The sequence below is a fragment of the Peromyscus leucopus genome, chromosome 10, assembly GCF_004664715.2.
Source record: "Peromyscus leucopus breed LL Stock chromosome 10, UCI_PerLeu_2.1, whole genome shotgun sequence".
NCBI lineage: Eukaryota > Metazoa > Chordata > Mammalia > Rodentia > Cricetidae > Peromyscus > Peromyscus leucopus.
Genome location: NC_051071.1, coordinates 13,771,290 through 13,798,148, shown reverse-complemented (window position 1 = coordinate 13,798,148; position 26,859 = coordinate 13,771,290). Strand labels below are relative to the sequence as shown.

General features: G+C 40.2%; 1 protein-coding gene across 2 annotated transcripts in view; it reads left to right on the top strand.

Annotated features, from left to right (window-relative positions):
• Vps54 (VPS54 subunit of GARP complex) overlaps positions 1-26,859 on the top strand; it is an 87,546-nt gene that overhangs the window by 44,128 nt on the left and 16,559 nt on the right. For both annotated transcript variants that reach the window (XM_028876326.2, XM_028876325.2), the window contains exons 8-17: positions 3,625-3,751; positions 4,652-4,759; positions 6,934-6,989; positions 9,581-9,677; positions 11,255-11,592; positions 16,532-16,661; positions 17,053-17,234; positions 17,867-17,979; positions 19,686-19,749; positions 21,672-21,777. In XM_028876326.2, coding sequence (XP_028732159.1) covers positions 3,625-3,751; positions 4,652-4,759; positions 6,934-6,989; positions 9,581-9,677; positions 11,255-11,592; positions 16,532-16,661; positions 17,053-17,234; positions 17,867-17,979; positions 19,686-19,749; positions 21,672-21,777 — 1,321 coding nt within the window. The remainder of the gene's footprint in view (positions 1-3,624; positions 3,752-4,651; positions 4,760-6,933; positions 6,990-9,580; positions 9,678-11,254; positions 11,593-16,531; positions 16,662-17,052; positions 17,235-17,866; positions 17,980-19,685; positions 19,750-21,671; positions 21,778-26,859) is intronic.

Genomic DNA, 26,859 nt, shown 5'->3' with positions numbered 1-26,859 from the left:
ATATACTTGAGGATTGGCTTCTAATCTGCATTAAAAGAAAATCTATGATCTCCATAAAAACTACTTGAAGAGCAAGCAGTATTAAATTTACATGTTTGTTTATATCGTGCCTTATATTTAAAAAAAAAAAAAAATCAAAGCTGGGTGGTGGTGGCGCACTCCCAGCTCTTGGGAGTCAGAAGCAGGTGGGTCTCTGAGTTCAAGGCCAGCCTGGTCTACAGAGTGAGTTCCAGGACAGCCAGGGCTACCCAGAGAAACCCTGTCTTGAAAAAACAAGCAAATGAAAACTGCCACCACCAAGAGCACAAACACACCGAAGGTGAGGGAAATGAAAAGGACAGGAACCTCACTGGATGTCACCCAGGCACCGTCAGTTCAGGGCCAGCCTTTGTTCTTTGCAATTCTCCCCAGACGCCTGAATTATTTCAAGTTACAAATACTTTGTTTCAGCTAGAAGTATTTCATGTAGTTTTAAAAGGTGAGATTAAAAAAACAACTCCATGTCACGGATATCTTCTAATAGCTAGTTGTTGATGACATGTCTCTGCTTCTCCCCAGTTTTAATAGTATGTTTGTTGCAATATAGAACTGTCCAAATAATATCTGCAAAATAGAACTGTTCAAATAATATGTGACTGGCTTATATCTTCCAAACACTTTTTGATATATTGCTTTATTCTTTTTATTTTCTCCTTTTCAAAGTATTTGAGAACTGCATCCTCATGTTTCAGTATTCTCCTGTCATCTCTGTTTTCTGTAATTGGAAATGGTTAGATTTTCTTACAGGAGCGTCGAATATGGAGCAGTGGGTAAGTTAGTGAGCACGTATGCGGTTGTCCCTCTCAGTACCCTGAGCAAGATCGCTATCGTTTATTAGCAGGGCTTTTCCTGTAAACAGATCCCCCCATTATCAATTAAGTCGATCCTTTGAAAACACAGATTTTGAATTGTGACAGTAAGAAAGTCTGAACCAGTTTAGCCTAAAAATATTTTTAAAATTTAGAAAAAGTATGTCACAAATGTATAAAATATATGTAGACAGTAGTCTATTTTTTTTTTTATTTCCTATCATTAAGCACACACCTATTAGAAAAAGTAAAATGTGTCAGAACTTAACTGGTAGTACATAACTGCATGAGCCCCTCACAGTAGAGATGTGACCCAAGATGGCAGCATTGAATGACTGCACTCCGGCCGTGCTGCGGTCACTGCAGGACCACGTGCTGTCGCTGCTGAGGGCTCGAGTACTGGGAGCACCTGTGACAGCCATCATGCCAGCAGTGAGAAGAAGTCTTTGAGCTACTGGTTTGCAGAGTGGGTTAAAGCCAGCGTGGACAAATGAGTGAGAAACTGTCTCAGAAGAAAAAGACAACGACAGGTGGGGAGCGAGCTCACAGCTAAGGGCCGGCCTTGTCTGCAGCGTGCGGGGAGCCTGTGTTCACGCTCCAGCAGTGCGGAGGGGAGAGAAAACAATCTTCCAGCTTCCTAGGTGTTTCACAATGCACATCACAACATACAGAGTATGGCTTCCGGTCATCAGCAGACTATTAGTACTTAAGTTTTGGAGGAGTCAACGAAACAAATGGATTTGCTGAAGGAGGCAGAGGCAGGAGGATCATGAGTTCGAGTCCAGCCAAATTGAAGAAAAAGAAATTCTAGCTACTAGATTGATTGTTTGTATGCTTTTGTAGTGGACAGAGCTAGAAAATGAGTTTCCTCTTTAATTTTGCCTTTTGAATTATTTTACATAATTTAAATTTATTTGTTGGTATTAGGATTGCGCCCAGGGCCTCAAGTGTGCTAAGTATTCACTCTACAACTGAGCTGTGCCTCAGCCCTAATTTTCCTTTTAAGAAAAAGCTGTGAGCGCTATGCCGATACTTCCCATTCACATTGATGCCTGTAGTGTATTACTTTTATGATTTTATCATCTCGCTTGACCAGGCTGAAAATGTGATTTTTAGACACCAACACCATTTCTCATTTGTTTTTAGCACACAGCATGCTCTCAGAACTAGTAGTATTATTTTGATAGTCCCTCCCCACCACTTATCTGTGGGCATACTCCAAGACCCTCAGGAGATGCCAGGTGCCTACAGCACAGATTGTACCAAACCCTATGTACACTTTCCCCTAGGATGCCTTGCGGTAAGGTTAGGCACAATCAAAAATGGACAATGACTAACAATTATAATAATATTCTGCAAAAAGTATAGTTAATGATGATGAAGTGTATAGTCTTTGGTTAAGACTGTATTATGATTTATCCAGTTAGATCTTCATTTGTCAGTATTTGGATTATTTCCATTTCCCCTTTTTGAGACAGAATCTCAATGCATCGTTCAGGCTTGAACTCAGTTCTCTTGCCGTAGCCTCCTGACTGCTGGGGAGATAGGTGTGCTTCCATTTCCTTAGCTACAGCAGTGCAATGTGTCTGTCTGTCTGTATAGCATATATATATATATATAGTATTATTATCATTATTATTTTAAACTTTTGCTAGCACAACTGTGATTCCGATTCTAAAAAGTGTGATTCCTAGGTCAAAGGGAAATTGCTTAAGAAGTTGTAAGGTTCTGGCAGTGTTTGAGTTTGTGCTAGTGTGAGATGTTGGTGCCATTTATGAGAAGTTTATTAGTCCTCTTCTTAACTATAAAAATATTTTCATATTGCAAAATACAAATAAACATCTTATTTTATTTGTCAGGTTTGTTTCAAAATCATCACTACCACTACTTACCATAAACTGTTTATGATAGAACATTATCATCCTGAAAGTTGAAACTGCTTTAACTCATTTTACAATTAGCTTGTACTGTTGCAGCCTGTCTTTATAAAGATAACTGCGGACACTGAGGTCCTCTTTTTCAATAAATGCAGTGTATGCATTAGAAATAGTTGTATTAAATTTATATTTAGTGTGAAATTAAGTTTAAAATGTTAAAAATTATCCCCCAAAGTAGACGTATTTATTTTTTGTTTATTTAGATAGATGGGTCTTGTCCTCACTGTCCTGGCCTCGCAGCCCACCTGGAACTGGAATCACAGATGACCAACCGGTTGGCTCCATGGAGGTTCAGGGGACTGAACTCATGTCTTGGACATTGTAGAACAGCGAGGGCTTTAAGTACTGGTAGTCCCTCTGAATTTAGTGACCTGAGGGCTGATGAACAGTAACTCAAATCTGTCACGACAGGTTGTGTTGAGTCACTCTGTCCCTATGATCATTTAGATTGCTTAGTAAAAGAATAGGGCTGTCAAATATCAGGGGCTCGAGTTTGCTGAATAAATGAGTGGCTAGGGAGCCACCGCCACTGATGGTCACTAGATGGTTAGTGATAAAGGAATTTGAGCAGCTGATAGTTTATCTATAAAAAGCAGCCATACTATTTATCAAGTAAGGGTTTTTCTACAAGTTTTTTAACTGTTTAGCGTTTAAAGGTTAAAAACAAATAGAGAAAGAATTCTGGAGATGAAGTGACATTATGAGTGATTTTTGCTCATTAAAGGGCTCCATTTTACTAAAGTATCATATTGTTGAGTAAGTACTGTCTATTCTCTTAAAGTAGAATGAATTTATGGCTTTAAGTGGCTATCTATAATGTTTTTCTCTTCTTTTGATAGGCATTTGGGGTCACAACTTTGTGAATTAGAAAAGCTGATTGATAAAATGATGATTGCAGAATTTTCTACTTACTCTCGTAGTGACTTAAATAGACCACTGGACGGTGACTGTCAAGTTTTAGAAGAGGTATGTGTTTGAATTGTGCAGTCCAGTTATTGTCTTTGCTGGTACTGCTTCCTTCACAGCTTCAGTTTATAACGTTCTTCTCGGATCACAGTGAGCAGAATTACCTCAGATTCCGATGTCTGTCAGACTTGTGAGGCCCTGTGCGAGCCGTGTGTCTTTAATAAGCATCATAAATGCTAGTGTCCTGAGAAGTAGACAGTGGTGTAATGTCATGGCCTACTTAGAAAAAGGAGTTGAAGTGAGGTCTTTAAAACCAAGTTCCAAATAGAGATGTAAGATGAATGACTTAATTTATATTCCATGAGCAGGTGTTCACTGGGATTTATCATCTGTAAAAAGTGATGGTTATGTGATAATATGTTAATCATTCAAATTTACTGATGACCTCTTCAGAACATGTTTTATTTGTATGTGTATGTACATATACCCAGGCTGTACTGACCGGTAGTTTTGCAGTGCAGATCATTACTAAGAACTACCAGGGAGAAAAGACTCTAAAGTCTCTGACTCATAATGACCCAAGAGGTGTGCATGTTAGCAGTGCATCCCACTCAGAGTCCAGATTCCATCCCAGTCTTCCGGGCCACAGGGACTCTTGACTGGTTATCAGTGTTGGTGGATAGTCTCTAACGGGCAATGAGGACAAAAGACCTAGTATTGCGTCATCCTTCAGCCGCTTCATTTCGTCCATTGTGGTAGAAGAGGATTTACCTGTTGGAGAACACAGACCACAAAAATCTGATGGAGGATTGCTGTGGGAGTGGTGACGTCATCCTTCTGGAAGCACCACACTGTGTGCAGGCAGAATCTGAGGGTCTGACACAACCCTTTTGATACATGTTTCTACTTTTAAATTAAAATTCAAATGTAAAATTATATGTCTTTCTTTTGTTTTAATAGGAAAGATTAGTATCTCTTGTATTTGGGCTTTTGAAACAAAGAAAACTTAATTTTTTAGAAATCTATGGTGAAGAAATGATTACTACAGCAAAGAACATCATTAAAGAGGTATTGTGCATTTTTATTTGATATGTGATATGAAGCCTGTGAAGTTCATTTTTATGTCACATAGTAATATATAAGATATGCAGTATAATAGTAATACTTGATCATTTTGTTTAAAATTGCATACATGGAAAAATAAGAGAAAAATAAGAGAAGCATAGCCTACAGCCAAGAACACTACTTTAAGAGTATTTCTATTTATGGATGTTTGGTTTTCTTATTGTTGTACATATGACTTTTGTTTAGTACATACAACTGCATTGTTGTCTGAACACATTTTACTAATTTATTCTCCCCACTATAAGTATATAAGTGTTAACTTCCTTTCACTCTGCTTAGAAAGTTAGTCATAACCTAAGATCTTTTAGACTTTGCCCCAGTGCTGGGAATTAAACCCAGGCTCTGTGTTGTGTGTTAGGCAAGGACTCTGCTGCAGAGCCCAGCCCCCAGCTCCACCGTGTTGTTAGTTTTCCCGATCTTTGTTTTGATTTTTTTTTAAACTTAGATAATTTTACATATGTTTATTAGGCTTAATCACCATTAGGTTGAATGCATGTATATAAGTTTTCATTGTGTATATAAAATACACAAAGCCTGTAATTGCCTTTTTTTTTTTTTTTTTTAACTTAACCTGGTTGAAACACTGTATTTCTAAATGGGTAATAACCATCTTGGAAAATTGTTGGCAGTATTTACTAATGCTAACTATATATGCATTATAACACAGAATTTCTGTTCTTAAGTATTCACCTAACAGAAATACTGAGGTAAATTCATTCAAACACAACACAGTAGAATGTACATGGCAGTACCATTTGCCATTAGAGAAAAAGGAACATTCTAAATTGCATTATCAGAAAATTCTGATAAACAGAATTGTGGCGTATATATACAATGAAATACTATATTGCAATGTGACTGAATGAATTATTCATGGCTGCATAAATGAATAGTATAGACATCTGTAAAGCCAGACACAAAAAGTATACCCTGCAGGATTCTCTGCATGTATGATTCAGATACAGGCAAAATGAATCATACTTTAGAAATCTATTAGTAGCAACTTTTTGGCTCTGGAGTGACTGATAGTCACTTAAGAGCACTGGCTGCCTTTGCAGAGGATCAGGGTTTGTGAACACCCACCCTCCTGGTGGCCCACAACTGTTAACTTCAGTTGCAGTGGTTCCAGCACCCTCTTCTGGCCTCTGCAGGCACTGCATGCATGTGACACACAGACAAACATTTAGGAAAACACTAATACACATAAAATAAAAATAAATAAAACCGTAAAAGATAGTGACTTTTGAGAAGAGTAGTACTGGGCAAAGAATGGAATTCTAAGCACTTTAAATATTCACTTTCATTAAGTGAGTTGTAGTTCAACAGATAGCACTCTCTGTGTGGAAGTGTTACACTTTCTGTATAATTTGTGAGTTTTCTGGGAGTGTGTATTTATTTATTGTAGTGAGGTCTTATTGTTTAATTCTTAGCATTATACGTACAAAAAACATTGTAGTCAAGGAGTTCTTTTGTTTTATTTATTAAAAATAAAAAATTTTATGTGTACGAATGCTTTGCTTGCACGTATGTTTGTGTATTACACACGTCTGGTACCTGAGGAGACCGGAAGAAAGCATTGGATCCTCTAGAACTGGTTATGAGCTATCAAGTGGGTGCTGGGAATCGAATCTGGGTCCTCTGGAAGAGGAGCCAGTACTTTTAACCACTGAGCCAACTCTACAGCATAGTTCTTTTACTTTTAATTCACACATATGTGTGTGAGCCTCTTTGGGTGCATGTGGAGTGATGGCCACGCATGTGTGTGTACACATGTGGGAGCCAGAGGACAGCTGACATCCACCTTGTGTCTTGAGGTAGCTTTGTACTAAACCTGGAGCTTGCCCAACAGGCTGGGCTGGCCGGCCAGTGAGCCCCAGGGCTCGGTCTGTCTCTGGCTCCCCAGCAGTTTAATTACAGGGTGTGCAAAAACACCTGGCTTTTTAACATGACTTCTGGGAATTAGACTCAGGTCCTCACATTTGCAGGACAAGCACCTTACTGACTGAGCTACCCCCAACCCCCAGCCCCAGGGTGTTCTTTTTAAGGTACAGATGAAACATGAAGTAGTTGGAATTCTAAAAACAATTAACCAAACTGCCCTTTTTCTTAAATTGCAGCGTGTGATTAATAAAGTTTCACAAATAGAAGAAATAGACACAGATGTTGTTGTGAAGTAAGTATGAACATGTATGTAGCTCTGTGTTTCTCAGTTAGGGGAACGATGGCACATTGGGATTAGAATTGGAGGAGGACTAAACTAAGCAGTTGTTGACAGGTTTGGGTCAGGGTGTAAAAAAGTTACACATGATAGTGAAGTACCTTTAAGAGACAGGGAAATGATCACTTAACGAAATTCAGAGGCAAGCTAGTACTGTTGGTGAAGAAAAGCTGCAGCCGTGGATAGAGGAAGCAGTCACCATGAGGTGAACTGGAGGAGTAGGTAGAGTCGAGTCCGCCCCTTCTCTCCAGGACCGCATTTAGAGCTCCGTGTGAAAGCCTGTGACCACAGACGGGAGGAGCCACAGGTATGCTGCGTTCTTCCTTCTGCGCCCGCCTTCTCTCCTTGCTACACCGTGCAGGCGTCCGTCTCTCTCCAGATGTGTAAGCCCTGCTGCCTCCTTTAGGTCCTTGCTCTTGTGCTTTGGGCCTACTATTAAGTAAAATAAAGGATGCTCGAGGAAAAGCAGTGATCTTCCCCCGTTGATCTGTTAGCTGAGACGGTCACTCTGTGATCATGAGCAGGTAGCGTATGCAACATGGATACATTGAAGGAGGGGAGGATTCTAATCCGAGGGGGGGAGGGGAGGAGCAGTTGTCATACTACTCACAGCGGGGACACATTGTTCTTTTGGGGACATTTCCACTGAGTATTACCTGCTTTGAACGCGGGTAATATAACAAAAGCATAAAACCGTAGAACAAGAGCTGACTGCGGTGTCTTTGCTTTCTCTAGTCAGATAAGGACTCGTTATTGGCCAAGCCTGCAGGTTGGCTTTTTAGGGTAGAGTTGGGTATAGAAGGGGAAGAGAGGGTTGATACAACGTGGGAGGGATGGGGGATAACTTCTTACAGTGCGGGGAGCAAGTATTAAGTTTAAATCACTTAGCTCTACAGTCGAGCTTCTAGGGCTTTGAGGAGTTTGAGTATTTACTTTTCAATTGCCTGTGTCCATAATTTTTTGTTTTCATCTTGAAATTCCTATTCTTTTGAGAAGGATAGTGATAAATATTTTATGACTGAGTTCTTCATATATTTAGGTATCTAAACCTTATCTGGCCAAAGATACAAACACTGACAGGATAGTTTTTAAGGTTCTCTGGGCCAAACCCCCAGAATGGAGATGTGGAGTGTTAGAATTCTCGAATGATTCCTTGGCACATCTGTTTCAGGATTGGCTGGAGCACCTGTTGTCAAGGAGGAGCTACTGGGAGACAGGACATGGGCACTTTTAGAAAGCTCAGGAAAACAGGGACTTGTTTTCTTGCTCTTGTGCAGACTAGTTTTATATCAGCTTGATAGAAGCTAGAATCATTTGGGAGAAGGGCTCTCAGCTGAGAAGATGAGCCCATAATACTGGCTTGTAGGCAGGTCTATAGTCCATTTTCTTAACTAGTGATTAATGTGGAGGGCCCAGTCCTCTGTGGATGGGGCCACCCCTGGCCTGGTCAGGGTCCTTGGTGCTATAAGAAAGCCAACCGAGCAAACCACAGAGAACAAGCCTGTAAGCAGCACTCCTCCATGGCCTCTGCATCAGTTCCTGCCTCCAGCTTTTGCCCCGAGTTCCCCACCTGAGTTCTCTCAGGAATGCAGTGTGGCCTGAGAGTTGTCAGCTAAAATAAACTCTTCCCTGACTTGTTTGTGGTCATGGTTGTCTTTCAGAGCAGGGAAAACCCTAGCTAAGACACTGTAAGGAAGTTTTCAACTTAAGTAGAGAGCTTCCTGGTAGCCAGTACAAGAATACTTTTTCTTTTTTCTTTCTTTCTTTTCTTTTTTTTAAAAATAAACTCATAGCAGCATTCACTGGAAATCTAGAGTAATGAGTTACTTTTGTTATATATAAAATCTCTTCAGGGGAGTCTGTTTTGTTAACCTGTTTCATATTGGAAGTTATTAATTGATAGCAACTATCAAAGTAATATTGGCTGACATCATTTCTTAACTGTACCATATGTTGCTGATAGCATTTTCTATCATTGTCTTTAATGTTTATAATTGTATAAGACAAATACTTTCTCTCATGTTAAAATGGAAAAACAAACAAACAAACCTATAACAGGGAAGGCTCAGCACTTGGCAGAGTTCTGCAGCCAACAAGTGCATTAAACAGCAGGGGTTTCGAGCTCATTCGGTACTTCCCCAGTCCATGCCATCAGGTGTCCTACTTCTCATTGGTTGAAAAGTAGATTATTAAATCTGTCGAGGGAAATGTTATACTTCTGTCATTATTCCACAAAAGATCCTTACTTTTAGCTAATGTCAGTCTATGGTTTATTTCTTCAGAGGTCACAAAACATTCTCACCTGGGATTTCAGTATGATAAGGACAATTTGCCGGTGTACTTGATTGTACTAGTCAGTCAGAATGGTGTGTAAACAGGTAGAGTTTGGTAATTGACCTCTTTAGCTCAGCAGTCTATGATTTTAGTTAGGACTCTAAATAAATGGCACTTTATTTTTATGTAACATTTAGTATCCTTCCCTTCATCTTATAGATGTTAGCATATTGGTCCAGAGACAGTTATTTTTGTTTAACTTTTTTTTATAGGCTTGCAGATCAAATGAGAATGTTGAATTTCCCCCAGTGGATTGACCTGTTAAAGGATATTTTCTCTAAGTTTACAGTTTTCCTACAGAGGGTTAAGGTAAGCTCACACATCGGTTGCCTGGACTATCCTTGATATTCAGTCAGCTTTCTGGACAGAATCATAGAACTGAAGTGTACCAGGATGTAGGTTAACCTTATGTACATAATGATGTCTTTAAGCCTTGGCTCTAGTTTCTTGCATTTCCCCTAGTCTGTCTTTGTGCTGAGTGGACTCGCTCAGCCTAAACTGATTTTGGAGATTTGAACTTGGAGTCTGCTTCCTTAGAGTCATGTCTCTCCCCAACCCCCCACTCTCCCTACCCAAAAAAGAAATCAGATGCTTGAGAGAGGAAGCAATATATGAGATTTGCAACCATAAATGTCAAAGTCCCTTATCTTTTTTTATAGATTAATTTATTTATTACATATACAGTATTCTGCCTGCATGTATGGCTGCATGCCAGAAGAGGGTGCCAGATCTCATAACAGGTCATCGTGTGGTTGCTGGGAATTGAACTCAGGACCACTGGAAGAACAGTTAGTGCTCTTAACCTCTAAGCCATCTCTCCAACTCCACCCTTATATCTTAATAGTTCATAAAGATACTAATTTATATAAACTTTTTCATTTACCTAGCTTGCAGTGTTTTATTGAGTATTTCCTCCATATCAAGTACCATTGTTTAGAATAATATTGAGATGGATCTAACTTCAATATTATTGTAGTAGAAAGAGACCTAAATAAATAAAAGATAATTTTAGATGATAAACAAATGTTCTTAAACAAACAAGCAAAGCAAAACAAACAAACAAACAAACAAAAACCCACAACCAAACAGCCACCACTGTGTAGTGGGAAAAAACTGTTGTAGAGAGTCAGGATGGTCTCTTTGAGGAAGCTGCCATTTGTGCCAAAACCCAAGTGATGAGAAGGACAGTGTGCAAAGGTCCCAGTGAGGAGCACTCTGCAGAGGAGAAGGCATTGAGTGAGAACAATCTCGGAATGTTCAGACAGAGAGGAGCTGGCTGTCACCATGGTCAAGCAGTGAAGGATGCTGATGTAAGAGATGGTCAGGGCATGCTAAGGGACCTAAGTTAGTTTTTCAGAGAGACAGGTTATATCTGATACAGCATGTTAATGAAATACATAGTGTGTTGTAGGGAAATTTCCATAAAAAATGAGTTAGAGCCGGGCGTTGGTGGCGCACTCCTTTAATCCCAGCACTCGGGAGGCAGAGCCAGGCGGATCTCTGTGAGTTCGAGGCCAGCCTGGGCTACCAAGTGAGCTCCAGGAAAGGCGCAAAGCTACACAGAGAAACCCTGTCTTGAAAAGCCAAAAAAAAAAAAAAAGAAAAAAGAAAAAAAAGAAAAAGAAAAAGAAAAAATGAGTTAGAATATAAGTACTCTGATTTCTAAGCTGTAGTGAACCTACTTCTCCTATACAGTTGGTCTTTACAAGTCACTGTTAGTGTGCAATACAAGACTGATAAAATATGTAACATTTGTTATAGGACTTTGATTCATTCATGAGTGTAGATGTTCAGAATTGTGTCCACATAATTAACTCCTGTAAATCTTAAGTTCATGACATTTAAATGCATTTTTCTAAAATGTGTCCTATTTTTTCTTTTTGTAGGCAACATTGAATATCATTCACAGTGTTGTTCTCTCAGTTCTTGACAAAAACCAAAGGACTAGAGAACTGGAGGAGATTTCACAGCAGAGGAGTGCTGTCAAGGACACTTCCTTGGACACGGAGGTGGCTTATTTGACCCACGAAGGCTTGTTCATAAGTGATGCTTTCGGGGAGGGTGAGCTGACCCCTGCAGCAGTTGATACTACCTCTCAAAGAAACACATCTCCAAACAGCGAGCCCTGCAGCAGTGACTCGGTATCGGAACCAGAATGTACTGATTCTTCATCCAGCAAGGAGCAGACACCAGCATCTGCTGCCCCAGGAGGCCTCGATAGTGTGTGAGTAGAGCGGCCTTGTGAGGGTGGTGACTCGGAACCATTCTATTAATGGTTTCAGAAAGGTTGAGAATTCAGTTCAGTTTGGAAAAATGTAACCTTTTGTCTTGGAATGTAGCAAACTATATTAATTTATGAAACATATACTTCATTTTGAAAATGTGTGAAGGTCTGGAGGTGAGCCTTGGAGGTAGTGGTGACATCGCAGATGTTAGGACTGGTGAGGAACTTGAATTATTTAATGAGATGTCCTTATTTCAGTGCTAGGGTAATTGATTCCCAGGAAGCCTAGGAGATTTATGTAAAGGAAACACAACTGTTCCTGGAACCCATGTCCTATACTGCTTTAGTAGTTTTTCTGTTCTCTCCCTCTCTGTTCTGCTGCTTTCTTATTTTATATTAGTAAAGATGTGTTTGACTTACACATTTGATTTTTTTAAAGGCAGGAATTTCCTAGTGGATGACATTGTCTTTTAAAACATCATTTAGAAAAATGTGTTTTGAAATTATTTCAGGTTTACAGAAAATTTGCTATAATAGTATGAACACTGACGTACATATCCTTCATCTGAAGTCCCTTACCACACAGTGTACTATACTCTCTCCCTCTCTTTTTCCTTCTTCTCCTTCCCCTTTTTCTTTGTGTCTACAATCAGACATAATGCCTCTTTATCTCAGATACCAGAGTGTGTAGTTGCTAAACCAGAACATTCTTTTATATAATCCAATTACTGTAACAGTAAACGGATAAAGTTAAATGGATAAGTTTTTCCCATCTAATCTGTAGACCAGTCTTAGGTTTTCCAGGTATCCCTATAGGTTTACCTGGTATCTAAAAATACAAAACAAAACCTATAAACACTTTAATTGTTAAGAATAATAAGACTTAGTACTGTAGTTAACACATAAATCAACCTGTGGTCCAGAGCTCATGTTTTACTTGAGGTCAGTTTATTACACTTTTCCTTCCTACAATAAATGGAACTGCATTAGTAAATTGATATCTTTTTTTCTGTGTTCTAGCTAATATCTTTATACTTACTAGTTATGATTATTGCTATTAAAATCTATATTAAAATTCTGTATCTTGACTGGGCCTGGTGATGCACACCTTTAATCCAGCACCTGGTGTGGGGGTGGCAGAGGCAGGTGAATAAAGCCACCTGGTCGACATAGTAAGTTCCAGGCGAGCCAGAGATATAGTGAGACTCTGTCTCAAAAAAAAACAAAAAACAAAAACAAAAAACCAAAAAATTCTGTATCTTAAATAATACACAGTTGATTTATTTATTGGAACATTTCAGAGTTAGGAGATCTTTACCTGAGAGGGAGCTCTCCTACCCTCACTGTCCAGCCTCCATTTGCATCCATTTGCTTTCTGCTCCAGCATTCAATAGCTCCTCGGCACCCTGGCCGTGACAGGAGGGGCAGGCGACTGGTACTCCTTACTCTGCGGTGCTTCAGACTTTTTAACTGGTGTACAGTGCATATGTGGGAAAATAGGCAAATTATAAATGTTCAGCTCAGATTGTTATTCCAAAATGGAAACATGGATCACCACTTAGTTTAAGAAATGGAACAACATAAGCTCCCCAGAAAAATCTACTCGTCCCTGCTCCTGCTCTAATCCACTGCCATCTTGAGGCAGCTCATTAAAACCATTAGTGGTGTGTGTGTGTGTGTGTGTGTGTGTGTGTGTGTGTGTGTGTGTGTGGTTATTGCTGCTTTAGTTTTCAGCTATATATAGTAGAACCACATTTTTGTGTTTTATCTGATTTCTTTCAATATGTTTGTGGTATTTGCATATAGTGGGAGTTTATTTTTATTTGTATACAAACATTGTATTTTATGACAACATCAGAATGTAGAATTCATTCTACTATTAATAAGAATTGAGGTTATTTCTATTTTTAGTGATAGTGACTGCCACACCTTTCATGATTCCTTGGATTGATACCTGGTCTTGTGCATAATAAACACAAAGTCTTGCCACTTAATTAAATCCTTAGCTCTTAAACTCTTGTTTGTATCTTTGATGTACATGCTACAAATATGTGTTGGAAAAGTATGTATGCAGATACACACACACACACACACACACACACACACACACGCCACGCGTGCCAACACACAGTTACTGAATGTGATATCTTGGTGAGTACACAGCCAGAAAGCACAACCAGCACACGAGGGAGGGAGAATTTCTGTTGCCTGCAGTCAGGAGAGCAGTTCTCAAAATGACATTCTCCTAAAGCAGAAAGGAGGAGAAACTGACTGGAAAAGCCTGTAGATATTCATATGGGAAAGATACTTTGGGGCTGGCACATTTCTGAGCATATTCACTTTAAACTACACACTACTGGGCATGCTCAGTTAAAGTTACAGTTCAAGAGGAAAAGCTGGTGGGAAGGCAGGCCCCTGGATACACATCCAGCCAGTCTTGTCAAAGCAGGAGGGAGGAAGATTCTCTAGGTTTCCTTGGCCTGATGCCCAGTTGTACTGATCTAGAAGCCTGTCAGCAGGAGTGCGCCTGTCGTTCACATCTTCAGTCACTCCTTCACTCTCTCCGTTGGTTAGTCTTCTACATGTCGGCCGTTTTGGAGAACATGTCACAGGTGTAGTTGTTTAAATTTTTATTTTCCCTGTGATTAGTAGGAGAGCACTGTACTCGTCTGTTTCGTTAGCTTCTTCTGTCAAGGCCTTTGCCCACTTTTCTATTAGTGTTTTTCTTTCCCTTTCTTTCTTAATGAGAGTTACTTGTGTAAACATACATGTCTGCTATCCACCCATCCTGCAAATGTCATTTCCACCTTGTGGATTGACTCCATTCTCTAGTTGAGGTCTTTTTGAACCAAAGGCTACTAACTTTAGAGCTGTCCCTTTCACAGTTAGATTGATGGGTTCTCTAATTGATTTTGTGTATCGTGCAAGATTTTCTTCCTTTGTAGCTATCCTTTAGACCTTGCCTATTTATCTGAAATGCCATCTCCCTTACTGTTGTGTATATGGCAGGTCCCACTCCTGCCCTAAGTCAGACCCTCAGCTGGGTGTAGTTGGTACTCTGCTGCCTCTGTGATAAAGCATGTGTCCCTGCAGTGGAAGAGTACTGGTCAGCATGAGGGAGGGCCTAGGTTCACTCTTCAGCTCCTTCTTCTCTTCGAAGAACGTGGTCTAGACTTTGTACTTCTGACAGTGACTTCCACACCGGAGGCTGGGATATTACGTGTGACTCTCTAGCTGTAACAGAGCTTGAGAACCAGAGTCTTTAGCTGCTGGATATTTGCCCAGCTAAAGCTATTACCGTGGCAGAGGGAAGAACAAATATTGAAGGCCGGCTAGTAGCCTGCTGTGACGTTGGAAAGTCTTTTCAACAGTGTCTTTCCTATCGTCACTGTGGGTCACTTAATTTCTAGAGTCTTCCCTGGCTCTCCCTCCTTCCGTGTGACATGGGATGAAACGGTGACTGCAGATGGCCGCCCCGCCCGCCTGTGTCCAGCGTGTACACAAACACCTCGGGGCTTCGCAGCTCAGCCAGGGAACGACTGGGAAGTCAGGAGCAATTAAATTACAGATCGTTCCAATGAAGAATGACAGCTATTAAACAAGATCTTAAAAGTCGCCTCTTTGTGATGAGGTCACTGCACTATTTAAAAACTTGTTTTTATTTGCTATTCTGTCTCTGTTCTTGTTAGTCAGTAGCACATTGCCAAGAGGTCTAAATTCCCCAGTGATTCCATTACGTGGCAAATTGTAGTAATCCTTCAGAAGATAAGACTTTATCTCAGTAGTAAATTTGAATCTTTAAGTTTAAGTGAGCATTTTTGTTGGAGTTGGTATTAGTACCAGACTGTTTATATAGAAATAATTGTTTTGAGCGTTGGAGTTGAGTTTATACCAGAACACAGGTCAGAAAGCTGGTTGTGGTGGTATGTTCTTGAACTCCCAGAGCTGGGGAGGCAGACATGTCAATCACTGGGGCTCCCTACAGCCAGCCTTGGCTGAGGAAGGAAACCAATGGTTGCTCTCTGGCTCCATTTGCATCCACCATATCTGTGTACTAACCCACCTCCCACAATTATGGAGCAAAGGAAATTTAATGAATTAGAGACCAATTCTGGATTTTAGTCTTACTCTTGCAACTGTGGGTAGATAAACTACTGAGGCTCAGTGTCCACCTGCCTCAGTATGAGGACTGAACGAGACTGTCCTGAGAGTGCTTTAATGCTATTAACCCTGCATTATCTGAAGGCATTAGTAAATAGGTGTAGTGGTATGATTTTGAGGAATAAATGATAACTTTCTTCAATATCTTAGCCCAGTTAGAGTAATACATTGCTTCTAAGTACTATAAATTAGAGCCTGTTAGTCATGTCTCAGAAAGTGTGTTTCTCAGACGGGAGAGTTGTAACGGCACAGGCGCTTCACTTGGCTTAGGACGACACCAAAGTGAACTGTTGGCGGCTTCGACTTGGTGGCCGTTATAATATGCATTTGTAGTTAAAAATAGGAAGAGTCTTACATTTCCCTTCAAAATATAAATACAGCTGTTTAATACAGCTTCCTTGAGGGCAGCAGTCTGCTTCTCTTTCCATTGCTTAGCACTTCAGTAAGTAAGTAAGTAAGCCACTAAGTAAGTTAGAATCAGAGCAGGAAAGAGCCTGCTTGCTGGGGAATGCCATCCCTTCCTCTCCATTCCTTGACTGCCACTTCCTCCTCTGCCCACGGCTGCCACCCCACACCTACGCTGGAACAGTGGCTTTTCTGCTCTGCGAGCTGCAGACTGTCCAGTCAGAGGGGTGTGAGCTAAGTGTTGGAACCAGCAGAGCAAAGGAAGTTGTTTATGGGATGTTACCGTGGTAGCCCTTTGTCTTCTGTGATCCATCACCTGCGGAGAATGCTGTTTACAATGTCTCCTGACGAAGTCTCATTTTATCATTTTCAGAGTTGGTGAAGACATGAGATTAACTGACTTGGAGCTAGGAAAATTAGCAACTAACATCCAGGACTTATTGTGTAGTGCTTCAGATATATGCCATGATCGAGCTGTCAAGTTCCTCATGTCAAGAGCAAAGGTATTTTCATAAAGCCTTGGAGATTTTCTGTTTACACGAAGTATGACTTCTTTGCCTATGTCCATGCCTTGTCACAGTCTTCCAGTTTTAGCACTTGAAAAGTTGATGGTATTATTGCTGTGTTCTTCTAGGGAGCTACTGAAATGTCAAATAATTAAATAAAATAAATGGAAAACCTTTAAACCATTCTTTTCAAAATAATGGTTTGTTTAAAAGGCTTGTTTGAAAATATAACACCTTAATAATTAATTTGAATCTAATATGCTATTTTACATACATACAAAACAAATAAGGTGTTAATAAAATTGAATTCCAATATTATAAAAAAATGTATCGGATAACATGAACTCATTATACTGACTCATGTCATTATGTGATATTTTACACTTAGGACGGTTTCCTTGAAAAGCTAAACTCCACGGAGTTCATAGCACTTTCGAGATTAGTGGAGACCTTCATCATGGACACGGAGCAGATCTGTGGGAAGAAGAGCACGTCCCTGCTTGGGGCCCTGCAGAGCCAGGCCAGTAAGTTTGTGAGCAGGTTCCATGAAGAGAGGCGGACCAAACTCAGGTAGGACCATGTCCATTTTCTTCTTGCCTTCTCTCCACAGAGCAGTTACAGTTTTAAATCAAAGTGGAGTTGAGTGTCGGGCAAAATTCTTGAGAGTGTAGAAGTAAGATCACATTTCTTGGCTTTTCGGATGGAATTGAAATATTTATTTCTGCCCAGCCTTAATACCGGGGAGGTGCTCAGTCTTACTGCAGCTTGATATGCCATGCTTTGTTGATACCCATGGGAGACCTGCCCTTACCTGAACAGGAACAGAGAAGGAGTGGATTGGGGGGGTGGGGGGCGAGTGGATAGGAGGTGGGGGTAGGGAAGGGGAAGAGAAGAGGGAGGGGAAACTGTGGTCAGGTTGTAAAATAAATAAATATTTGTTTCTATTGAAGTCTATCAGGTGGTCCCTAGTGGATGTTTCTTTCTCACTCGAGGTTGACTAAATTGTTTTCTTTGCTGATTTTGGCTAGGCTGAGAGACAGAAAATAGTTTGGAAAAGTATTAGTTCCATTAGTCGGTGGGTCTGGTTTATCATGACAGTCAACACTGAGTACTGCCAACTTGCTAGACATCTTCTTCCTTTTATTTTAATTAGGAGAATTTTATTGAAATGTTCACCTGCCTTTCTTTTTACTTTTGAACAGCCTTCTCTTAGACAATGAGCGCTGGAAGCAAGCTGATGTTCCTGCAGAATTTCAGGATCTTGTTGATTCTATAGCAGATGGAAAGATTGCTTTACCTGAAAAAAAGCCAGCAGGTATGTGTGGTCTCTCACACACTGTCCCTTATATTGATGACCAGGGCTTACTGTCTGTCCCTGAACAGCTCATAGTCTTTCCATTCCACTTCATGCAAACAAATGCTTTTCCAAATAAAGTTATACATATAGATACATTAACCATTAACCGTGTTTTTTGTTCTTAATTTTTATTTATTTATTTATTTTTTCCTGGAAAGTTAAGAGTTTTGACTTCTTTGGAGCTTCTTGTGGTGGAAGTTTTTGTAGACATGGTTTCTGTCCCTGGCCTCCTGAGCTGCCTTGCTCAACAACACGAGTGTGTGCTGTTAAAACTCAGGTTTGCTAGTCCTTATGACTAAGGATCTTGGGTTGTTACGCCTCTTTCCATTGTGAGTTCACTGACTTCCCAGGTACTGGTGTAGGTACCAGAGAAGTAAAGGTTAACTAATGTCAATATTGAGTGCTTATTTGGTGCTACACATTGTTGTTTGAAGCAGTTTACTGTAGCTAAAGTTTCCTGGTTCAGTTCAGCTCCCGTGGCCCTGTGGCCAGCCACTTGGACTCAAGTAAACACACAGAGACTTATATTACTTATAAACTGCATGGCCGTGGCAGGCTTCTTGCTATCTAGTTTTTATATCTTAAATTAACCCATTTCTGTTAATCTATATGTGTTCCATGGCTTTACCTGTTGCCTTTACATGTTGCTCCCTGGAAGGCAGGCTAACGTCTCCTCATTCAGCATTCCACTCCCAGAATTCTCTTCTCTCCTTGTCCCGCCTGTACTTGCTGCCTGGCTACTGGCCAATCAGCACTTTATTTATCAATCAATCATCCACAGCAGTTTACAGATATTATATCATCGACACTCTGCAAACTAGGTTGTTTAACAAATACGGAGGCTGGAACACAGCGAGGTTATGCAAATAAGCTTATAGAGTTGCAGACCTAGGGAGTGGGAGAGCAGGGATTCAGAGTCAGGCAGACTGGCAGAGGGACCCTTCCCTCCCCTGCTCTGCTCTCCACTTGCTGCAGAATAGAGAAGTAATTAAGGAAGTGCTTGCCACCACAGGACACATAGACCTACATTCAAGCTGCATTGTCATTAGAACTCACTTCTTTGCGTGAAAGAAAAGAGGAAGTAAATCTTTTGTCTAAGTGTTCAGAAACTTGAAACTTAGGAAAAGCATAATAATATGCCTTTGTTAAGCTAATTAATTTGGCTATTCCAGGCCAGTGATCTAACTTATTTTTCTTTTTACCTCAAAATGCTGCATTTTGTTTTACAGTGATAAGAAATATCACATGCTGAAAATTAATTTCTGGGTTGAAATCTTAAGGGCTAATGTTAATAATGAAAAGTAGCTGGGTAAAATGCTAGTTCTGCCTCTAAACTAAGTCTAACTTAAAAAGAACGACTTCCTAATCTCCTGTGTACCAGACCCAGAGGACAGGCAGTTTCTAATCATTATTCCTGTTATTCGGACTCCCCCGAGAGACAGAGTTGAACTGCAGAGGACTTAAGGCATTGGCCAAGGTCGTCAGCCAGTACTCCACTCTAAGTCTAGCTGATGCCCACACTTCACAGTCCAGCTTCCAAGACACCACAGGCATGCGCGTCAGAAGTGAAAGAGAGCTGGGTTCTCAGTGGGAACTACCAGTTCCCGTCTTCTGCAGTCAGGGTTTCCGCCTAGCCCCACCTTTCTTGTGTGCTCTGTTCCTAGCTACAGAAGAAAGGAAACCAGCTGAAGTCCTTATTGTGGAGGGACACCAGTATGCTGTTGTTGGGTGAGTAGCACATTTCTCTTTGAAACCTGCCTTCTAGCTCTCCCTTGGATTGAATTGCAAATTTTGGAGTACCAATGTTAAAAACTATAAAATATTTAAGGGAAGTTTTATGATTCTTCTTTTATTTTTTGTTGTTCTGTAGTATGCTTTATCCATCAGGGACACTGGCTCACAGAAAGGCCCTGATTTTCTCATGTAACAGGAAACGTTGTAGTAACTGCTTGTTACCATTATTCCACACCAGGCTCTTGCTACTACCCCTTTTTCTCTATAGCATAGTAGTTCTAGTCAAAACACAAACAGTTCTATCTCTAAAATTATTGCTGTTCTATGTATTATTTAGCACACTTCACCACTGCCATTGTAGATATTGGGTCTTTTGCTCTTTTGTCAATAAACATATCTCCAGTTCAGGTTAACTGGAAACATACTGTCATCTCTACTGTGTGCCTTTTATGAAATTTTAAGCTCACTGTTGTCTTTAAAGCATTGAACAATTTAAGTATTATCTTTGTTTCTTGTCACTGTTTTCTGAAATAGATGTTCTCTCCATAAAGAAAGTAGTGCCTTGTCACAATAATGTATACAGTCGAATTGTCTCTCTGATCCCCTGGTAGAACTCTGCATTCTGCAGAGGTGAGGGAGTTACTGACTTCCAGTTTTCAGTTTTCTTAGCACCATGGCAGCTGTACAGAGGGTGCCTAGGCTGGAAGCTTCGTCCTCGTCACTTTCAAGTTGCTGAAACAACAGCAACACTCCTTTCTGCTCTTTGGAATCCTTGCTTCTCTCTGGGAGGGCAAAGCTGTTTTCAACCCCTGCAATCTCATCCCTCCATTGAAGTGTCATTTCTGTCTTTAATGATTTGTTAGCCAGTTACATTTTATGTGCTTGTTGAAAATGGTCCCCTTGGCTAGTTTCTTGGCTCTTTAGGAAGAGATTGTTGCCAAAAAGACTGAACTTAGGGGACTAATGCATCTTCCGAGGAAGATTATAAAGATATGCGATGGACACATGCCACACACAGCAGACTCTAGACTAAGTATGAAGCCTCCCAGATGAGTTTAGGAGGTTAGATGCTTCTGTTGAATTTTAGTTCTTAATATCTTGCAGACTTTTATAAAGCATTATTTAACGTGACTTTCTCATTTCTGAACAGCTGAATGAATTTAGATGTCTTATAATAAGTCATTCCCCCCTCTTAATTCAGTTGTATTTAACCTCCAATGACATGTCTTCTACTGTGATATGCCCTGCTATTAAACTGATAATTTCTCATTTTTTTGTGACCACTTAGTAAACCTCCTAGGACATTGTGTTCCCCTTAGAGCATTATAAATTCTTTTCCATCTCACTAAGAAAATCTGGACTAACGTCCCTTCATTAATTCAAGAGCTATAATTGAGGATTGTTTACATGAGTGAACAGAACCACTGGCTAGTCTTTTTCTCAGTGTTTCTGATTTGCCCCCAAAAAGGAATACTTGTGTATAATAAAGACTTGCTTAAAATTGCCATGCAGAGGGGCCGACAAGATGGCTCAGTAGTTGAGATCCCTTGTTACTCTTGCAGAGAACCCAAGTCCAGTTCCCAGCAACCCATGGTGGCTAGCAAGTATCTTTAGCTCCAGGTAAACGCCAGGGGATCCAAAACCCTTTTCTGGCCTCAGTGATCACTGCATGCATGTGGTGTAGACAAACATGACAGCAAAATACTCATTTATGTATTATAAAACTAAATACATCTTTTTTAAAAAAGCCATACAGAGAATGGTGTTTCTAGCACAGAGTCTGACGATACTCATCGTCAGTGTCTTGTCGCTGACTCTGAAGTTACACAGCTGCCAAGGTTGGTATATCTCCGTAGATGTTTTGAACTGGTTATGTGACTTTTCTTGCTGAGTGTCTGTGCATCCTTTCCTTCTAGAACTGTTTTGCTGTTAATTAGAATCATCCTTGAATATTGCCAGTGTGTGGATAACATCCCCTCTGTCACCACTGACATGCTCACCCGTCTGACAGATTTGCTGAAGGTGTGTACAGTTTTTCCCATTTATTTGAAAAATAGTTGGAAGAGTCCATTCATTAGAGTTTAACTAATCTTTAACCTTTAAGACACTTACCAAGTTATCTTTAAGGTAGGGGTTTATGATACCTGTCATGGTTGTATTTCAAGAAGGGCAGCGTGCTGTGCACTCCATATTCAGTGTGAGGTGCACATGTGTTCATGTCTCACATGTGTGTGCTCACATGGTCTCACATCCATAGAGCTGTAAATGATACTGGAGACTGAACATGACTCAACTCATTCAGATCCGAATCTGAACTGCTTTCCAGTACCTGGCAAGAGTTCTCACTAAAGCTTTGGCTCACTCAAGTCAGAGATTTTTCTTAACATCATTCTTCCAGAACCATTAACGTGATGAAATGGTGATGATTTCAGCTAATTCACATTAGTGAATTCTTTTTTTTTTTTTTTTTTTTTTTTTTTGGTTTTTCGAGACAGGGTTTCTCTGTGTAGCTTTGCGCCTTTCCTGGAACTCACTTGGTAGACCAGGCTGGCCTCGAACTCACAGAGATCCGCCTGCCTCTGCCTCCCGAGTGCTGGGATTAAAGGCGTGCGCCACCACCGCCCGGCTACATTAGTGAATTCTTATGTGCTAGTATAACAAAGGTTTTATTCCCCTCCCTCTTTTATTGAAAATAGATTTTTTTTTCTCATATAATATATCCTGATTACAGTTTCCCCTCCCTCTACTCCGCCCACTTCCTCTCCACCTTTCTTCCCATCCAGATCCACTCGCTTTTTGTCTCTCATTAGAGACAGAAACAGGCTTCTAAGAGATAACAGTAAAATATAACAAAATAAAAGATAAAACAAAAGTCACCACACTGAAGTTGGACGAGGCAAACCAACAGAAGAAAAAGACCCCAAAAGAAGTCACAAGAATCAGAGACCCACCTGTACACACTCTCAGGCGTCCTGTAGAAATACTGAACTGAAAGCTTTCATATACACACGGGACCTGGTGCAGACCTGGGCAGGCCTGTGCTTGCTGCTTCAGTCTCTGTGAGGCCATCTGAGCCTTGCTCAGTTGATTCAAGGGCCTTGTTCTCCTGGTGTCCTCCATCCCCTCTGGCTCTTACACTCTTTCCGCCTCTTCTTCTAAGGGTTCCCTGAGGTCTGAGAGGATGGATTTGATGGAGACATCCCATTTAGAGCTGAGTGTTCCAAGGTCTGTCTTCATAATATCTGGCTGTGGGCCGCTGTATTGTTTCCATCTGGTGCAGGAGGAACCTTCTCTGATGATGGCTGAATAAGACATTGATTTATGAGTATAGCAGAGTATGTTTAGGAGTCATTCTAGCATACCTTTGTGGGTTTTTTTTCTTGAAGGCCAGTAGTATTTGTTTTTTGCCCTAGGTCTCTGGGCTATCTGGTCTCTGGTTTTTGGCACCCAAGCAGTGTTAGCTCTAGGTTCCATCTCATGGAGTGGGCCTTAAGACAACGCAGACATCACTGGTTACTCCAACAAGCTCTGCTTGCTACCACATTTTGCAAGCAAGACAGCATTGCAGATAAGAGGATTTGTGGTTAGACTGGGGTTTACTTTTCTCTTTGAGTAGCCTGCAGAGTATCTTCCTGAACCAAAGACACTAGAATGTAGTCGTGAAGGTTCCATGTATATTGTGCACCAACTTGACCTCTTCATGTTCAGTGAGTTGTCAGTTTGTGGACAGCAACCTATAGTCTTGACAACAGCCTGGGTTGTTGGGGGATTTCCATGGTAACCCTTGGGCCAATAACTCAATTGAATATAACCCAGTCCCAGTACTGGAAGCTTCGTTTGATGACAAGAGATGGCCAGTTGGGACTCTGTCTCCCTCATTATTTGGAAACGTCATTAGAATCATTTTCATGTAGTATAGAAAGTTTCCACTGCACTGAGTTTCCATACTACCCTCTAATGCCCCTCAGTTACAGCTGTCTTTCCTACATTTCCTCCCTCAACCCTACCCCCACTCTCCACCTTCTTTTTCCAGTTCCCCCACCCCCAGGTCCACCCATAAAATCTATTCTGCTTCCCTCTCCCAAGGAGATCCAGGTGTCGACCCTCCCCCCATCCCTTCCTCTATACTAACCTCTCTGAGTTTACGAATTGTGGCTTGGTTATCATTTATTTAACTGCTAAGATCCACATATAAATTGAGTACATTCCATTCCATGGTTGTCTTTCTGGGTCTGAGTTACCTCACTCAGGACGACTTTTTCGAGTTCTATCCATTTGCCTACAAAATTTTCATGATGTTCTTTTTCTTTCTTTCTTTCTTTTTTTTTTTTTTTTTTTTTTTGTTTGTTTGTTTTTTGGTTTTTTTGAGACAGGGTTTCTTTGTGTAGCTTTGTGCCTTTCCTGGAACTTGCTTTGTAGACCAGGCTGGCCTCGAACTCATAGAGATCTGCCTGCCTCTGCCTCCAGAGTGCTGGGATTAAAGATGTGCACCACCAACTCCCAGCTCATGATGTTATTTTTCTTTAACAACTGAGTAATGCTCCAGTGTATAAATGTACCACATTTTCATTATCCACTCTTCTGTGGAGGGACACCCAGGTTGTTTCTGAATTATGGTTATTATGAATAGCGCAGCAATGAACAGGTTTGAGCAGGTGTTTCTGTGGTATGATGCAGCAACCTTTGGGTATATACCCAAGAGTGGTATAGCTAGATCTTGAGGTCAGTTCTCATCTTTCTGAGGAATCACCACACTGATTTCCAAAGTGGCTGTCTAAGTCTGCACTTACACCAGCAATAGAGGAGTATCCCCCTTGCTCCACATCTTTAGCAGCTGTCACTTGTGTTATTGATCTTAGCCTTTGTGACAGGTGTAAGATGGAATCTCAAAGTAGTTTTGATTTGCATTTCCCCAATGGCTAAGGATGTTGAGCATTTCTTTAAGTGTTTATCAGCCATTTGAGATTCCTCTATTGAGAATTCTCTGTTTAGATCTGCACCTCATTTTTTAATTTGATTATTTGGCTTTTTGATATCTAGTTCCTTGAGTTCTTTATATATTTTTGATATTAGTCCTCTGTTGGATGTGGAGTTAGTAAAAATCTTTTCACAGAATGTAGGCTATGACTTTGTGGGAATGATGCTGTCCCTTGCTGTACAAAAGCTTTTCAGTTTCATAATTGTTGATCTTAGTGCCTGCACAACGATGCTCTGTTTTAGAAAGTTGTCTCCTATGCCAGTGAGTTCAAGGCTGGTCCCCACCTTTTCTTCCGTCAGATTCAGGGTTTCTGGTTTTATGTTGAGGCCTTTGATCCACTTGGCCTTGAGTTTTGTGCAGGGTGATAAATACAGATCTGTTTGCATTCTTCTACATGTAGATAACCAGTCTGTGGAAGATGCTGGCTTTTTTCAGTGTGTATTTATGGCTTCTTTATTTAAAAAAATTAGGTGTACATAGGTGTGTGAATTTATGCCGGGGTCTTCTATTCAATTCCATTGACCCACCTGTCTGTTTTTATGCCAACACCATGCTGTTTTTATTACTATAACTTTATAGTATAGCTTGAAATACCTCAGGAAGTTCTTTTATTATTCTGGATTGTTTTAGCTATCCTGTTTTGTTTTCTTTTTTTCATACATATGAAGCTGAGAATTGTCCTTTCAAGGTCTGTGAAGAATTGTGATGGAATTTTGTTGGGGATTGCATTGAACTTGTAGATTGCTTCTTACTATGTTGATACTACCAATCCAAGAGCATGGGATATCTTTCCATCTTCCAATATTTTCTTCTATTTCTTTCTATTATATGAGGTTATTGTGAAAGTTGTTTCTCTGATTTCTTTCTTAGTCTGTCATTTGTATAGAGGAGAGCCACTGACTTTTGTGACTTAATTTTGTATTCAGCTACTTTGCTGAAAGTATTATCAGCTATAGCAGTTGCCTGGTAGAATTTTTATGATCCATATGTACTGTCCTGTCATCTGCAAATAAAGATACTTTGATGTCTACCTCTCCAGTTTGTATCCCCTTAATCACCTTCAGTTCTCTTATTGTTCTAGCTAAGACTTCAAGGACCGTATTGAATAGGTATATAGAGAGTGGACAGCCTTGTCTTGTTTCCGATTTTAGTGGAGTTGCTTTGAATTTCTCTCCATTTGAGTTCATGTTGGTTGTGGGCTTGCTGTAAACAACCTTTACTATGTTTAGGTGTGTCCCTTGTGTCCCTAATCTCTCCAGGACTTTTATCATGAATGGGGGGGTTGGATTTTGTTAAAGGCCTTTTTGGCATCTAATGAGATGATCACATGGGTTTTGTCTTTAAATTTGTTTATATGATGGATTATATTTATTGATTTTTATAAAACCATCCCTGTATCTCTGGGATGAAGCCTACTTGATCATGGTGGATGATCTTTTTTATTTGTTCTTGCATTCGGTTTGGAAGTATTTTATTGAGAATTTTTGTGTCTGTGTTCATAAGGGGAATTGGTCTGTAATTCTTTATTGAGTCTTTATGTTTAGGTAGCAGGTTAATCATGGCCTTGATTTTATGAATTGGGCAATGTTCCTTCTGTTTCAACTTTTTGAAATAATTTGATGAGTATTGGCATTAACTTTTTTTGAAAGTCGGGTGGAATTTCTGTGCTAAACCATCTTTTAGCTAAAACCTGGGTTTGTTTTTTTTTTGTTGTTGTTGTTGTTTTGTTTTGTTTAGTGACTTTTAATGACTGCTTCTATTTCACTGGGTGTTATAGGTCTATTTAAACTGCTTATCTGATCTTGATTTAACTTTGGTAGGTGGTATGTATTGAGGATGTTATCCATTTCTTTTATATTTTGAATTTGATGGAGTATTGGCTGTATGATTCTCTGGATTTCCTCAGTGTCTGTTATGCCCCCTTTTCATTTCTGATTCTATTAATTTGGATCTTCTCTTTCTGCCTTTTAGTTAACTTGTATAAGGGTTTGTTAGTCTTACTGATTTTTCTCCAAGAACCAATTTCTTGTTACGTTGATTCCTTGTACTGTTTTCTTTATTTCTATTTTAATGACTTCAGCCCTGAGTTTGATTATTTCTTGCCGTCTACTCCTTTTGGATATGCT